A 15,272-nucleotide genomic window follows, 5' to 3' on the forward strand; every position below is an offset into this window, starting at 1 on the left:
CGAGAGGAGGAGCCAGCCAGGCAGAAGGGCCAGCGGGGTCCAGAGGCAGGCTGGAAAAGGCATCAGGACGAGGCCGCACATAGCAGTCTCAGGCTTTATTGACACACTGTAAGGACCAGACGGACGGACGCACAGGAGCTGTGCCCACCAGCCCCACCGACTCCCAGGGAGGCCTTGCCCCAGGCACCCTGCCTCAAGTCCCAGCTCAGGGTGAGCTTGTGGCTGCTCCGTCCCTCCCCAGAGCTCCCCCAGGGCCAGCAGCACAGACAGCACAGCTCTGCAGACAAAGCAGGGAGATTCTCAGTGCAGACAGAATCTGAGGCAGGGGCTTGACATGTTGACCTCTGGTGGCCCTCGTAGCCAAAGGGGAGAGGAATTTGTTCCACACTGGACACTGCAGGCTGGCGACAGGTAGAGGGGTGGGTGTCTAGGTCTGCAGTCCTCGCTGGGGCACAGGTGTGCTGGGGTCACCGGGGCATGGATGTGACAGTGCCCGGGCACAGCAGGAGCGTTGGGTGCTGGCGTCCCCCTGCCCCAGGTCTGCAGTCACAGGTCTTTGCTGAACTCCCTCACCAGTGTGTAGCCCATGCAGCCCCAGCCCCCCTCGGCCTGGTAGCCACAGCCCTCCAGCAGCCCTGCCACCCCCCAGGCAGCCACGGCCACGGGGACCACAAGCCGGGCCCGGGGCTCCCCCATGCCCCCTGCCCAGGCTCGAGCCCGAGACTCAGCAAAGGCTAGGAGCCTCCTACCCACTCCCCTGCGGCGGTGCCAGCGTGAGACAGAGAGGCGGGTGACCCGGGCTCCATCCCCTGCATTGGTGCCAGGGGCCAGGGCCAGGACTCCACACACATCGCCAGAGCCCCTCACGGCCACCCAGGGCCCCCCCAGGCCTCCGGGAGGAGGCAAGGAGCCCCACCAGGCTCGCAGGCCTAGCTTCACTGCGGCCACAGCCAGGAACACAGGCAGCAGGAGGGCCAGGGCGAAGGAGGCCACGACGAAGCGCAGGCCGCTGCTGGCTGCCGCCAGGAGAAGAAGGGCCGGGGGCCGTGTCAAAGCATGGAGGGCCACACGGTTTTCCGTGTCCTTTACGCCAGCCTGTGGGTAGGGGTGGGGCTCAGCCATCCAGAACGTTATTGCCCCCAGGATCAGGAAAGGAGGTGGACCTGTCCAGGGCCAGAGTGGGGGCTCCCTCATGAGGAGGCAGGCAGCTGAGGGGGTGGGCACACTGGGTGTGAGTAAAGGGTGAGGGATGGGTGGATAGGGAAGGGTGACATGGAGCTGTGGGCACCATCCAGCGTTGGTCCCAGAGCCAGGCTTCAGGGAAGCACTCTTGAAGGACAAGGAGGCCCGACAGGACGGAATGGGGAAACTGAGGCTACCGGCTCTGCTCAGGAGAGTCTGGGGTGGGAGGCAGGCGGGGAAGACTAGGAGTTGGTGCTGGGGTGCTGGACGCAGCACCCTGCCCCCTGGGACCCCCTCTGCTAAAAGCCGGGGCAGCTGAGGCCAGATGGGGAGAAGGCACTGGAGGAAAAGGCCCAAGCCGCTTAGGAGGAAAAGCCCCCGGCGGTGGCGTGGGTGGACAAGCCCGCCCCTGCCCGGCTCAGGCGTGGCGTGGGTGGACAAGGCCGCCCCTGCCCGCCTCACCTCTCTCACCTTGAGCATCTCCAGCACCAGGGCTTTCTCATCCTCCCTCATCTCCCGCACAGACAGGTGGCTGGGGGCCATGGCAGCCCCCAGGCCACCGCCCCCAAAAGGGAGCTGGCGTAGTTTGTGCACCTGCTGGAAACACAAGTAGGTCAGTACCAGGTGGGCGCCTCTGTCCCGAAAGCCTCCCGCGGGGCGAGCAGCAGCGGCAATTTCCAAAACGGGTACCGAGGACCCTCGGGGTCCCTGAGCGAAGGCCGTGTCAGGATAGGTTCCCCCCTACCCAGTGACCTTCCTAAAGTCTTCCTGATCCCCCTCCCCATGGTCAGCGATCCGCCCCTAATCAGGCTGTGGACGCGAACACCTTGCAGCACGGTCCCTCCCAGGCGCCGGGCGGGACTGCCCCGGGGGTCCACGAATACCCCGGGACCCACTAGAGGAGGGGCCGCGCTCCCCCCGCCCCGCCCCCGTGCCCCTCGCCCCGCGCCGCGCCAGTGAGGATGGGCGAGCACCTCCTCTGGCGCTCCGATCCCTAGACAAGGTGCTGGGGGAGCAGGGTCAGGAGGGGGTCGCCGGCGGAAGTGACGTCCACACTCGCGCTCGGCTGGGCGGGGCGGCGCCGGCTCCGGGCCTTAGCAACTGTTGCCAAGCGTCTCCGGGGGAGGCGGCGGGAACCGAGTGCGCTAGGGTGGGACCGGGGCAGGGAGCCGGACTGCTGGAGGTGGGTGGAGGCGACCTACAAGGGGGAAAAGGGACCTGGGGGCGAACGGGAGCAGAGGCCAGCAAGGAGGTGGTGGGAGTAGAGACGAGCGTCTGGGAGAAGTACTTACTGACCCCGAGCGTTCGCAGTTTCCTTCACGACGGTCCCTCGTTGCTAAGCGACCTAAGCGCGGGAGGAGACGGCGACCGCAACCGCGACGCCAGTGCATCGATTCCCATTGGTGCTGGAACCTTTGCGGGTGGGGTCCGGAGCCCCCACCTCAATCCCTGGGGGCGCCCTGACAGTGCCCTTCGGGATAAAAGATCTACCCCCCACCCATTTTTCAGATGAGGAGAGGGGGCGAGTGACATCCAGCAAACAAGAGGCAGAACTGGTATTCTGACTCTAATGCCTCCCTGCTGGAGACCAACCATGGCATCACCACCAGCTCCCTTTTAATGAATAGGGAAAGAACTCCATAAAGAACAGTGGCTGGTCCAAAGACGCAGAGCTCTTGAGAGCCAGAAAGCAGAAGTTAAAAACTCCAAGACTAGGCTGGGCACAGTGGCAAACGCCTGTAATCCCAGCAGCTTGGGAGTCTGAGGCAGGAGGACTGACAGTTCAAAGCCAGCCTCAGCAATGGCAAGGTGATAAGCAACTCAATGACTGCAGTGTCGCTAAATAAAATATAAAATAGGGCTGGGGATATGGCTCAGTGGTCGAGTGCCCCTGAGTTCAACCCCCAGTTCCAAAAAAAAAAAAAAAAAAATCCAAGACCCCAGGTGGAGGCCATAGCCTGACTGCTCCCTGTCTCCTGCCCACCCCCCAAGGGGAAGAAAAAAAAACAGAGAGGAGATTCTGGGTCTTTATTAGCACGCCCAGCCTACAGCCCACTTCTGGGGCTAACCCCAGCTCAGCCAAGGAAAATGAGTTAGGAGTCTCTGTGTGGGGTGGATAGAGGCGCCAGTCCTCAAAATGTGTGCACCAGCTGGACTGCTGGTAGGGTCTGTACGATTTGGATAGAGGGCAGGCCCTGTGAGGTCATGACCCCAGGCCCAGCCCCTGCGGGGACCACTTGCACCATCTGGGAGGTGGGAACAGCAGGCATCCCTGCAGGGGTAGAGACTGGGCCAGGAGGTGGTGGGGCCAGAAGTTGCAGTGTGGCAGCGCCTCCTCCAACACTGCTGTTCTCCAGCAGTTCAGCCGCTGGGGCACTGCGGATGATAAGGAGTTTCTGCCCCGGCGGGCCAGGGGCAGGTGGCTCTGTCAGTCCGGGGGAAAGGGTCTCTACCTCCTGCACACAGAGCCGGGTCTGCTCCCCATCTGCTCCGCTCAGCACCAACACGCTCTGCAACCCCTCATCCGTCTGCAGTGTTTCAAAGAGGACATCCTGGACCACACCCGTGCTAGCCTCACTATCCCCTGCCTCTCCAGGACCTGGCCCGGTTAGCAATTCCTCAGCTGCCCCACTCTGAACCACCAGCAGATTGGGGGCCTCAGCAGTCACAGCTCCTCCACTGGAATTAGAAAGCTGGCCTGCCAGGGGTTGGAGCTGAACTGTGGTCACTTCCTGTGCAGGCTGGAGCTGGACCGTGGTCACTTCCTGTGCGGGCTGGAGCTGAACCGTGGCCACTTCCTGTGCGGGCTGGAGCTGGACCCCACTCACTTCCTGGGGTCCTGCTTCCCCACCCACTACATTCTGCAGAACAATGAGGCTCTGGCCTCCCCCGCTGGCCCCTGGTCCACTCCCTCCCTGCACCCCTAGACTCCCAGGGCCTGGCAGCCAGACTACCCCTGTCCCAGGGCTGGCTTTCCCTGCTGCGCGAGGGCACTGCCTTGCACGGCTGCCCCCACTCCCAGCACTGGAGGGCAGCAGGATGAGCTTAGGTGCAGGTGGGGGTGGAGGAGTAGGGGGCTGGACGCTGCTAGGGATCAGCTGGAGACCCTGGGCAGTCTGCACCAGGAGAAACGTCTGGGAGTTGGGAGCCCCTGGGCCCGGGGGCGGGACCTGGGCTGTGCCCCCAGCCACTTCGAGGGAAAGCGTGGCTTGGAGGTGAGGGAGAACATGTACATCTTGGGTGGCTAGTGAGGCTGGGGCTGCAGCCAGTGGGGCCTGGGGCTGAGAGCTTGCAGCAGCGGAGGCTGTAGTGCCCGAAGCCGTGTTGGCTGGGGCATGCGTCCTCAGATGTCGTTGCAGATAGGCGGCCATGACAAAGCCGCGACCGCAAATGGGGCAGGCAAAAGGGCGCTCGGCTGAGTGGGTGCGCTGGTGCAGCAGCAGGTTGGAAGAGTGGGTGAAGGTCTTGGGGCAGAGCGGGCAGCGGAAGGGCCGCTCGCCCGTGTGCACACGCTGGTGCTGCCGCAGGTTGGAGGTCTGGGCGAAGCTCTTGCCACACACGCTGCAGGTGTGGGGCCGCTCACCAGTGTGCACATGTCGGTGGCGTCGCAGGCACGACGTGTTGCGGAAGGCCTTTCCACACTCACTGCAGGCGTAGGGCCGCTCGCCGGAGTGTAGCCGCAGGTGGTACTGGTAGTGAGATGACCACTTGAAGGTGAGGCCGCACTGGCCACAGGTGAAGGCCCGCAGGCCTGTGTGTACGCGCTGGTGGATGGCCAGCAGAGAGGAACGCTTGAAGGCCTTGCCACACTCACCGCACTGGTAGGGCCGCTCACCGGTGTGGTCCCGAAGGTGGTACCGCAGCCCTGAGGAGCCCTTGAAGGCCTTGCCGCACTCTGCACATTTATATGGCCGCTCTACAGAAGCCACAGCAGGCGGGGGAGGCGGCGGGGCAGGAGCAGCAGAGGCCGTGGGCTCCTGGGGACAGGTGACCTCGGCAACCTCAGCCTGGGGGGGTGGGCGCCCAGCCGCAGCCTCTTCCACGTGGCATTGCTGGTGTGCCAAGAGGCTGGCCAGCTGCGGGAAAGCCCCGTCGCAGCTGCCACAGCGGAAGGCCTGTCCCCCAGCTGCCCCATGGCTGTGCTGGTGTCGGGAGAGGCCTGCCACCGTGCGGAAGGATTTTCCACAGGGAAGGCAGGCAAAGCCAGGAGCAGTGACAGGAGGGGGCTGCGGCAGAGGGGACGTCGGGGACAACGACGCAGGGCGCGCATCGTTGGGCGTCTCCGCAGGGGCATCCTGGGGCTGGGCAGCAGGCCCCGGGCACGGCTGGTGCTCCAGGAGCAGCTCCTCGCTGCCAAAGCCTTGCTCACAGCCATCGCAGCGGTACACCAGCTCCACCGTGGTCTCAGCTGCCGCCAGAAACAGCTCCGGCACCACTGGCGGAGGCTGGGGCGGCGGGGCGGGGGGCGCGGGCGGGCTGCTGGACGGCAGGTGGCGCTGCAGGTAAGCGTCAGAGACCAAAACCTTGCTGCCCGCGCAGGGTTCACCAGGCGTAGGGGGCGGGGGGACGGGGGTGGTGCCGGGGGCGGCGCCCGGGGCGGGGGCGGGGCCGTGGGTGCGCTGGTGCAGCAGCAGGTTGGAGGAGTGGGTGAAGGTCTTGGGGCAGAGCGGGCAGCGGAAGGGCCGCTCGCCTGTGTGCACCCGCTGGTGCTGTCGCAGGTTTGTGCTCTGCGTGAAGCTCTTGCCACACACGCCGCAGGTGTAAGGGCGCTCGCCAGTGTGCACGTGCCGGTGGCGCCGCAGGCTGGATGAGTTCTTGAAGGCCTTGGGGCAGTCGAGGCACAGGTAGGGGCGCTCACCCGTGTGCTGCCGCAGGTGGTACTGGTAGTGGGACGACCATTTGAAGGCCAGGCCGCACTGGCCACAGGTGAAGGCCCGCAGGCCTGTGTGCACGCTGCGGTGGATCTGCAGCAGCGAGGAGCGCTTGAAGGCCTTGGGGCAGTCGGGGCACTGGTAGGGCCGCTCGCCAGTGTGGCCCCGCTGGTGGTAAAGCAGGGCTGAGGAGCCCTTGAAGGCCTTGGGGCAATCCGGGCACTTGTAGGGCCGCTCGCCTGTGTGCGTGCGCTGATGGTGCAGGAGCCGAGACGACCACCGGAATGACTTGCCACACTCCCCGCACTCATACTGGGCCGCAGGGGCGGGGGTCGCCGGGCCTGGCTTCTCCCCGGCCCCGTCCGCGGTAGAGGCAGGCGCCATGTCCACGTGGGAGCCAACCATCACACCTGGCGGAGGGATTCCGGATCAGAGTGGGTAGGCACTGAACTTTTAAGGGACAGGGGTTGCAGAGGACCCTTATCAGGATTAGGGTTTACAGTGGCCCACGTTTTACCTGAGACTGAGAGAGGAGTAAGGGGGTCCCTGGGATGTGAGACTTCCGGTGCTAAAACTTCCCAGCAAACAAATCAGCCACCTCCCAGCATGCTGGCCATCTCCTCCAGGAGGCCCACTCTGGTACCCTCTAAAGTTGGAAGCCTGGCTTCCCGTGTCCACTCCACTTCAACACTGGCTCTTCCTGTTACACCTTGAACCATTCACTCTCCAGGCCCTGAGAGAGCTGTGCCGAACATCCCACTATACCACCCCGCCTTCTAGTCCCTTCCCTCGCCAGCCAGATCTAGTTCTCTGGATCCTGCAGGCTCTGTGAGCTCCAGTGCTCCATCCATCCACTCCCGCAGTTCTGCCCTTGCCCAAGGGAAGTGCTGCTGAGGACCCTGCAGTCCCTTGCACAGCGAAAGCACAGGGCTGTCTCACTGTGCACTCCTGCCTGCCTCCCTCTCCACCTCACACATATTACTCTGCTTCACGCACTACCCTGGGTGACTGCCTGGCATGCTTCTTTTCTCCTGAAGCCTCCAGCACCTCCTTTTCCCTCCTTTCCCTTGCCATCAACCATACTAGCCACCAAGAGACTGTCTCCACGTTCCAATCACCACACCAGAGGCTCTCAACTGGGGCAAATGTCCTCCCACCACCAGACATCTAATGATGCCTGGAGACACTGCTGCCTGTCAGTCAACTGGAGGGGCCAGTGCTACTAGCATTTAGTGGGTGGAGAGATCCGATGCTTCTCAACATCCTATAATGCACAGGACAACCCTCCCAACAAAGGTGGACCTAGTCCAAAATACGAATCCAGTCCAAAATGTCAGGCTGAGAAACTGCACTATGGGTCCCATCAGCCCCTTCCTGTGCCAAGACTTGGAGCTCCCACTGCTTTCTGGAGTTTTCCTCTCTCCAGGACCATGCCTGTCAGCATGTCTCCCATTTTTTTAAAAGAAACAAAAAATTCTTCGCCCCATTTCCCCCTCCAGCCACAGCCTCTCTTCTCTCCAGCCCTTTACAGCAGAGCAGAGCCTGCACTTCCCACCTCAGGCCACTTCAGTCACACATTTGCCCTGTCCCCTGCTGCTAAATCCTACTGCTCAGCCCTCAACTCCTTCTTCCAACCATCTCCCCTGGCTTCCAAGAGCCAGGTCTCCTCCTCCCTCACCTGTGGCTGTCTCAGTCCCTAGTTGGGTCCTGCTTGTCCCAGTGACTTCTGTATATAGGAGACTGGGGCTCAGTCTAGCCTTGCTGCGCCCCTATCTGCCCACTCCCTAGGAACTCTCAACCCCTAGTGGCTTTACAGCCTAGGAACATGTGACTCCAAACACGTACCTCTGCCTGAGACGCCACTGCTCCACATCCCCTGCTAGACTGTGCCAGCTGAGGTGCTGGGGATGGACCCCACAGCACCACACAGGGTAGGCAGTGCTCTACCACTGACCTACATTCCCCAGGCCCTCCCCTCTTTTAAATTTTATTGAGACAGTCTCACTAAGTTCTCCAGGCTAGTCTCAAACTTGTGATCCTCCTGCGTCAGCCTCCCAAATAGCTGGGATTATAGGCGCACACTACAATACCGGCTCAACTTTAAAACTTGGACACCTAAGAGCAAAATCTAATCCAGCTTTTTGCTCCTGTGCCCCCCCTCAAATTAGGAATTAAATGTCCTACTCAACCATAGTCTTCTCTGAAAACAGGGGTGCTATTCTTCAGGCCTTGGGTCCTCCTCACCTCTCTCTCTCTCCCGCTCCAGCTCTCTCATTCTGTATAATCAACCCATCAGCAGATTCCTCTGTTCCAGTGAGAACCGAGTCAGAATGTGACCACTTCTCACAAGCCCCACCTTTGTCCAAGCACTGCCATCTCTCTCCTGGGCAGATGTGACCTCCTAACAGACTGCCATTTTCCTTGCCATCCTGCCCCAGTCCATTCCCAACACTGCAGCTAAAGGAACCTTCATTAGAGAAAACTGGGCATTTCATCCCTCTGTTCAAAGACTTCTGCAGATTCCCACATAAGAGCAGAAAACAAATCCCTTACAAGACCCTGCTGACTTTCCACACCCTGGGGCCTCAGCCCCTTGCTGGCTTGTTCTGCTATACACCTCCATTTTCATTACTCCAGCCTCCCAACCAGGAGAGGCAGGCTGCTCCCATCTCCTACCCCTCACCTCCAAATCCTCACTGAAATCCCCTCTATAAGGCCTTCTCCCATTGCCCTATTAAATATGCAGTCTCTTTCAACTCTCCCCATTTTCTCCCCTTACCCCATTTTCCCTCTAGAGCATTTATCACCTTCTCAGTACTATACAGCCAATGTTTCTCAACCTCAGCAGTAAAAACTAGGATTGCACCATTTGCCAGAGAGCACATCCTGTGCATACTGTGCTGAGCATGGACCTGGTTCCACCCCACTAGATGCTAGTGGCAACCACATCCCTGCAGCTGTGACAATTAAAATGTTGCCTGACTGACCATTATCTATTAAGCACTCCTCCTCTACACTGTTTACAAAGTTCACTACTGCACTTCAGGTCTTTATGCACTGTCACCCACCCGGAAGTACCATCACCCCCTCCCACTGACAACCATTGCTACAGAATGCCTGGGGCCTCCTGTTTTATTCTGCCTCCCCATGCCAGAATGCTATGAAAACAGGCACCTTTGTCTTGTTCACTGTTGTATTCCAGTTTCTGTATTAACATCTGTCTGGCAGTGTGTGCTCAGTAAGCATATGTTACATGAATGAAGGCTGAGTATTCCCTTTAGACAAGTATAAAGATCTCCTTTTAAAAAGATGAATATATGGGCTGGAGATGTGGCTCAAGCGGTAGCACGCTCGCCTGGCATGCGTGCGGCCCGGGTTCAATCCTCAGCACCACATACAGACAAAGATGGTGTGTCCGCCAAATACTAAAAAATAAATATTTAAAAAATAAATAAAAAGATGAATATCGGCTGGGGCTGTAGCTTTGTGGCAGAGTGCTTGCCTAGCATGTGTGAGGCATTGGGTTTGATCCTAAGCACCACATGAAAATAAATAAATAAATAAATAAAAGATGAATGTCAACTGGGCGTGGTGGCAATGGCTTGTTATCCCAGCGGCTCAGGAGGCTGATCCCAAGTTTGAGGCTAGCCTGGGAACTTACAAAACCCTGTCTCAAAAAATAAAGAGCAAAAAAGGTCTGGAGATGGAGCTCAGTGATAGAGCGCCCCTAGATTCAATTAAAAAAAAAAGAAAAAAAGAAAGACAGAGGTCCAGTTTAACTGTAAGCAGGTCCTCTAAAGGGACTAAGGATCCCAAGAAGCTGCACACATTTTTGAGAAGCCAGACATTGCCTCTTAAACGCGAAATGCCCACGCTCTGGAGGTAACAGGGATCCACCTTAGCAATCAGAGAGCGTGCCTTTAAAAGGCCAGATCACCCCCTCCAACAGGCTAGAATTTCCCTTTAAGGGGATGCGCTTGCTGCATGCTCATCTCTACCTTTGTTCAGCAAAACTACGGATCGTTTTGAAGGCACCAGGACTATGGAGTTTTACCTTGAATGTCTGAGAAACTGTCACTGGACTTTAATTTGACAATCTCCTTTTCACAGGAGGAAAAATCAGCGGGAAAGTTTAGAAAATGTAAACCCTGCCCCGGCCTCTAAACGCATCTCCGAAGCCTTTAAGAGGGCGGAGCCGGCCCAACGGACAAAAAAGTCGGAGGCGAAATAGAGAACTTCCCTTTAAGGCGCCCCTTCCGGTTTCACGCTCGCCGTTTTCCAAACGACTCCGCCCTCCAGCCCCTCCCCCACCCCGCCCTCCGGTCTCTCACCTGCGGCCCCGGTCCGGAGGACGAGGCGGGAGGCCCAGGAGCTCCCCGCGGGGGCCGACGGGAAGGGGGGCCCGGCACGGCGCCGCAGTAGCGGGGGCCGGGGAGGGGCGGGGGCGCGCTCCCTCCCGACGGCCCCCGGCGCGAGGCACCCAACCTTTATCGGTGGCCTCTTGCGCACACAAACCCCGACTCGCGTCGCGCGTCATGACGCACGCGCCGCGCCCGGCCCCGCCCCCGGCCTCGGCGCTGCGGAGCGGGCGGAGAGGGTTGGTGCGGAGGCGGTGCCAGAGCGGCGCGGCGCGTCCTGCGGTGCTCCGCGACTGTCCGGCAGCGCGCTTCCGGAGCCCGCCCGCCCGCTGCTGGCGTGGGCGCTCCGGCGGGGAGACAGAGGCCGAGTCCCCGGCACCGACCCGAGCTCCCTCCCGCCTGACCTGCCCCAGCGCCACTCGTCCAGCGGCAGGGCAGGTGTCTCAACCTGGACACCCGTGACAGTGACTTGCGTCGTTCTTCTGTGGGTTGTAGGGTGGTCAGCAGCAGCCCGGGCCTCCACCTGCTAGATCCAGTAGCACCAACTACACTCACATGCCTCGGTTTGCCTGGAACTCTGAGCCGATTTAGACCCACTTTGGCCCCGCAGGGCTTGGGCCCTGTTTGCAGGGCATTCCTGCGGGTAAAACCCATGACATCCCGCTTAGCTCAGACATTCCTCTCACTTTGGCTTTTAAAACACCCATCAAAACATAATGGAGGCTGCAGGGCTGGGTTGGGTTAGTGGATGTGGAGGGTAGGCCCAGGGATATGGGTTCCACTGTCTTCCGCCTTGCCTCAGTCCTCCGGGGATTCCTGCAGTGATGAAGAGATCTCAACTCAACCCCTTTTACCAGAGGTGTTAACAAGGGAGGTGGGAGAGGCTCTGCCCTCCTTAGCATTCTCTGCTTTGCAGTGGAAGGTGATCCGAGGTCTAGAAGTGGCCTTGAGCAACAGGCTTTCACTATAAAGGTAATGCACATTCAACAAGTTAGTCTTAAAACACAGAACAGTGTCTTGGAACCAAGGAGGGAGGAATGTTCAGCATTTGCCAAGCCAAAGAGTAGTCTTGGGACATCATCACCCCATCCCACATCAGTTCTGTGCTTGACCTGTCTTTGAACCCTTGTATGTAGAAACCTCTGTTAGCCCTGCATCTCGTACTTACAAGAAAACGGAGAATCCAGGAGCTGAAGTCACAAATAAGATAACAAAATCATCATTGCCCATTCCAGTCTTGAGGTTCATGAGGTGAAACCTCTGAAATTTCTATTGGAAATTGGACTAGGAACCATTTGTGTTACATTCTGGCAAAGAAGTTGTCTACATTTTGTCCATGTCAGACTTTTTGTGAGGCTGAATTCAAAGGTGATGAACTAATTAATCGATTGGAGGAAATTTCAAGGCAGCACAGCATTCAGGTAGTGATCTGGATATTGCTGGCAGCTTTTAGCTACTTTACCATGATAATCGGAAGCAGAAAGCAGAGCAGAAAAACTTGAAAAATTTGCAGTATGATTAGAAAACTGTGGGGCTGGGGTGGTGGCTCAGTGGTAGAGCACCAGCCTGGCATGTGTGAGGCACTGGGTTTGATTCTCAGCACCACATAAAAATAAATAAAATAAAGGTCCACTGACAACTAAAAAATATTTTAAAAGAAAGAAAGAAAGAAAAAAAACTGACTAACTAGGTCTAAGGAAAGTGTGTTTATTAAAAGAGATTACAGCCACTAAAGAGGTGCTAACTGTTTTACCTAGAAAAGTAGGAAAGATGGCTTGAGGGCATTTCAAAAGTTAGCAAGACCACACCCATTTTAGGCTTAAGGGTATAAAAGTAAACATTCCTTTGAGAAGAGACCCTTGAGGTGCCCTGCTTGCTCAGGGAGGCCTAGGAAGTTATTTCACTCTGCTCATCTGCCCAGGCACTGAAGGCAGCAGCTGTGGTCCCATGAGGTTTGGCTATGGCTCAAGATGGTGACAAACCTTGGCATCAACCATGTGGTTGCAGAATACTGTACTTCGGGTATCATGGAAGTTTCCATTAAGATTTTCAAGAACAACCTAGGAGGTAAGGCAAAGTGTAGCAGGGTTGGAATTCCTGCGGCAGCCTCTGAGAGGTCAATGTGTAGATGTGAACAGGAAGCCAAAGCTGCACTGGAGACCCCTGAGATGCCAGTAATGTGGAAAGTCTGCCGAGGAAAGCTGCAGGAATCTAGCAGAGACGAGCCAAGAGAGAAACCAGGTGGACTGCAACCAGCAATGCCATATGGCTGGACTGCACACACCCGCTAGAGAGAACACCACAAAGCCAGGTGCCCCAGAGGCTGGACATGGAGCTACAGGACTTGTTTGTCCAGCTGAACTTCAGTCTTGTTCTGGTCCCATCCGTTCTTTCTGTGTCCCTGGTATTCCCTTGTGGAATGGAAATGTTACTCTGTGTCATATATTGGATGAATGTAAATTCCTTTTGATCTTTTAGTCTAACTGGCCTCGAGTCTCATATGAGATTTTGGACTTGTATTTTTGGGCAATGCTAAACTGTTAAGACTATGGGGACTCTTGGAAATGGACTAAATGCATTTCGCATTGTGAGATGGGCATAAGCTTTTGGGGGCCAGAGGCAGAAAGTTATGGTTTAGATATGAGGTATCTCCCAAAACCCCATGTGAGAGAAAATTCAAGAATTTTCAGAGGTGAAATGATTATTTTATGAGGTATAACATAATCAGAGAATTAATCCACTGATATGGACTAATTGGGTGTAACTGTAGTCCAGGTTGGGTGTAGCTAGAGGAAGAAGGTCACCGAGAAGTGTGCTTTGGAGCTTATGTTTTGTCCCTGGTGAATGGAACGGCTTGCTGTCTCTGCTTCCTGGTGTCATGTCCCGAGATGCTTTCGTGCACTATGCTCTTCTGTCATGATGATCTGCCTCACCTTGGGTCCAGAGCTATGAGAGCAGCCATCTATGAACTGAGACCTCTGAAACCATCAGCCAGAATAAACTTTTCCTTCTCTAATTGTTCTTGTCAGATCTTTTGGTCACAGGGACACAAAAGATGACTAAAAACAACCTAAACAATATTTTTTTTTCCTTTATTAAAGTGAGAACTTTCATTTTCAGTTTAAAGAGGTACTTTACAGCTTCTCTTTAGTATATTTAAATTACCAGCATCACTGCTCCTGCGCTTTGGGTTACTGAAATACAAGCACTTTGATGATACTATAATAGTTTGTCTGATAACAGAGATGGCTACTAAGCAGGCAACCAGTGGGTGGCATGTACAGTGGATTAATACGGAGGGAGAAGACATGAGATTTCATCACACTACTCAGAATGACTCACACCAAGGTTTGCATGTAACTGAGATTGTGGAAAGTGAAACCCACTGAATACCACCAACTCTCCTGGGTCTCCAGCTTGCAAAAGGCATATCAGGAGTGCTTCCTCTCACCCTCCTTCCTGGCTATTCTTGTCCTTCCACCATGATGTCCTGCTCCGTCTTGGGCCCAATTATGGAGTTGGCCAATCATGGACTAAACCTCTGAAACTGTGAGTGCAAAATAAATCTTTCCTACTCTTAATGAAAAGGAAAGGAAGAGGGACTGGGGTTGTAGCTCAGTAGTAGAGTACTAGCCTAGCACATGAAAATAAATAAAATATCCATTGACAACTAAAAGAAAAGAGGTATTATGTTCATCTGCAGCTAAAAATTTTTAAAAAGAAAAAAAGTAAGCAGATCAGGAGACTTTCAGCCTCTACAAACACATGAACAAATGTCTTACAATATGGGGCTGGGGATGTGGCTTAAGCAGTAGCGCGCTCGCCTGGCATGTGTGCGGCCCGGGTTTGATCCTCAGCACCACATACAAACAAAGATGTTGTGTCCGCTGAAAACTAAAAAAATAAATAAATATTAAAATTCTCTCTCTCTTTCTCTGTCTCTCTCTCTCTTTAAAATAAAATAAAATAAATATAAAATTATATAAAAAAATGTCTTACAATAAGTCTCTTTCTGGAGAGGTGTCTATACTGGGTTGTCCACCTATCCATCCATAGCTATCTAGATGGACTGATTAATAGGTTAATAAATAGTAGATCCTACTTCTCTGAGAACTCCAATTGATCCTAACTCTAACTGCCCTGGGTGGACCTGATAGACTGTCAGGCCCTGGAAGACTGTGTCCACAAGTCAGAGATTGTACTGCTGGCCCCAAGGATGTGAGCCTCCGTGGATCCACTGATGTAAGGAAACAAACTCTGCCACATGAGCTTGCAAGAGGACCCTGACCTCAGGTGAGACAGAGAGCCTCAGTGACAGGAGCAGGGGACACGTATGTGAGGCCAGAGAGGAGAGAAAGGTGGACGGCAGGGGGGCCCTAGGAGGAAAGCAAGGTCCATCCAACACATTCAGCATTCAGGCTACAGGACAAGAGTCACCTCCTCAGAACAGGCTTCCCCAGGGCTGGGGTTGTAGCTCAGTGGTAGAACGTGAGGCCCTGGGTTTGATCCTCAGCACCACATTAAAAACGTAAATAAATAAAAATAAAGATATTGTGTCTATCAACAACTAAAAAAATTTTTAAAAAGGGCTTCCCCATCTGAAGGGGCCCCACCTGCACCCCCACCTCCATCTCATGGTCCAGTCTTGGCACCACCACAGCGCACACCACCTGACGTTTTCTCATTGCTTGTTTGTGGGCCCTTCCCCACTCAGTTCTGCAGGGACAGCGGGTTGCATCCTCAGTCTCTGCACACAGTAGATGTTGAATGATTAAATCCGCCACCACAGACAGTATTATGAGAGCTGGCATAGGGAAAAGAAACCTGGCCAGCACGTGGAAGTGCAGGTCCTGGACAAAGT

At 56.0% G+C, this 15,272-nt stretch overlaps 2 protein-coding genes across 6 annotated transcripts; both read right to left on the reverse strand.

Moving 5' to 3' along the window:
- Window positions 1–94: 94 nt before the first annotated feature.
- On the reverse strand, window positions 95–2,793 carry Nat14 (N-acetyltransferase 14 (putative)). Of its 3 annotated transcripts, none has more exons than XM_076838955.2 (3): window positions 2,479–2,793; window positions 1,654–1,779; window positions 95–1,095 (listed from the first exon to the last, which is right to left on the reverse strand). In XM_076838955.2, exons 2-3 carry the CDS (start codon window positions 1,723–1,725, stop codon window positions 547–549), a joined length of 621 nt encoding a protein of 206 aa, XP_076695070.2. In that variant the 5' UTR covers window positions 1,726–1,779; window positions 2,479–2,793; the 3' UTR covers window positions 95–546. The 3 variants fall into 3 exon arrangements, with proteins under 3 accessions (XP_076695070.2, XP_076695069.2, XP_076695068.2); XM_076838954.2 differs by lacking the exon at window positions 2,479–2,793 and adding an exon at window positions 2,157–2,461 and having other exon boundaries at window positions 1,654–1,776; XM_076838953.2 differs by lacking the exon at window positions 2,479–2,793 and adding an exon at window positions 2,157–2,461.
- Window positions 2,794–3,195: 402 nt separating this feature from the next.
- On the reverse strand, window positions 3,196–10,546 carry Znf628 (zinc finger protein 628). 3 transcript variants are annotated; one of them, XM_076838952.2, is made up of 2 exons: window positions 10,385–10,546; window positions 3,196–6,463 (listed from the first exon to the last, which is right to left on the reverse strand). In XM_076838952.2, the coding sequence occupies exon 2, from the start codon at window positions 6,456–6,458 to the stop codon at window positions 3,315–3,317; it is 3,144 nt and encodes a 1,047-aa protein (XP_076695067.2). In that variant the 5' UTR covers window positions 6,459–6,463; window positions 10,385–10,546; the 3' UTR covers window positions 3,196–3,314. The 3 variants fall into 3 exon arrangements, with proteins under 3 accessions (XP_076695067.2, XP_076961968.1, XP_076961967.1); XM_077105853.1 differs by lacking the exon at window positions 10,385–10,546 and having other exon boundaries at window positions 3,196–6,146; window positions 6,293–6,444; XM_077105852.1 differs by lacking the exon at window positions 10,385–10,546 and having other exon boundaries at window positions 3,196–5,678; window positions 6,041–6,444.
- Window positions 10,547–15,272: the final 4,726 nt, after the last annotated feature.

The sequence above is a fragment of the Callospermophilus lateralis genome, chromosome 18 (assembly GCF_048772815.1).
Source record: "Callospermophilus lateralis isolate mCalLat2 chromosome 18, mCalLat2.hap1, whole genome shotgun sequence".
NCBI classification, from domain to species: domain Eukaryota; kingdom Metazoa; phylum Chordata; class Mammalia; order Rodentia; family Sciuridae; genus Callospermophilus; species Callospermophilus lateralis.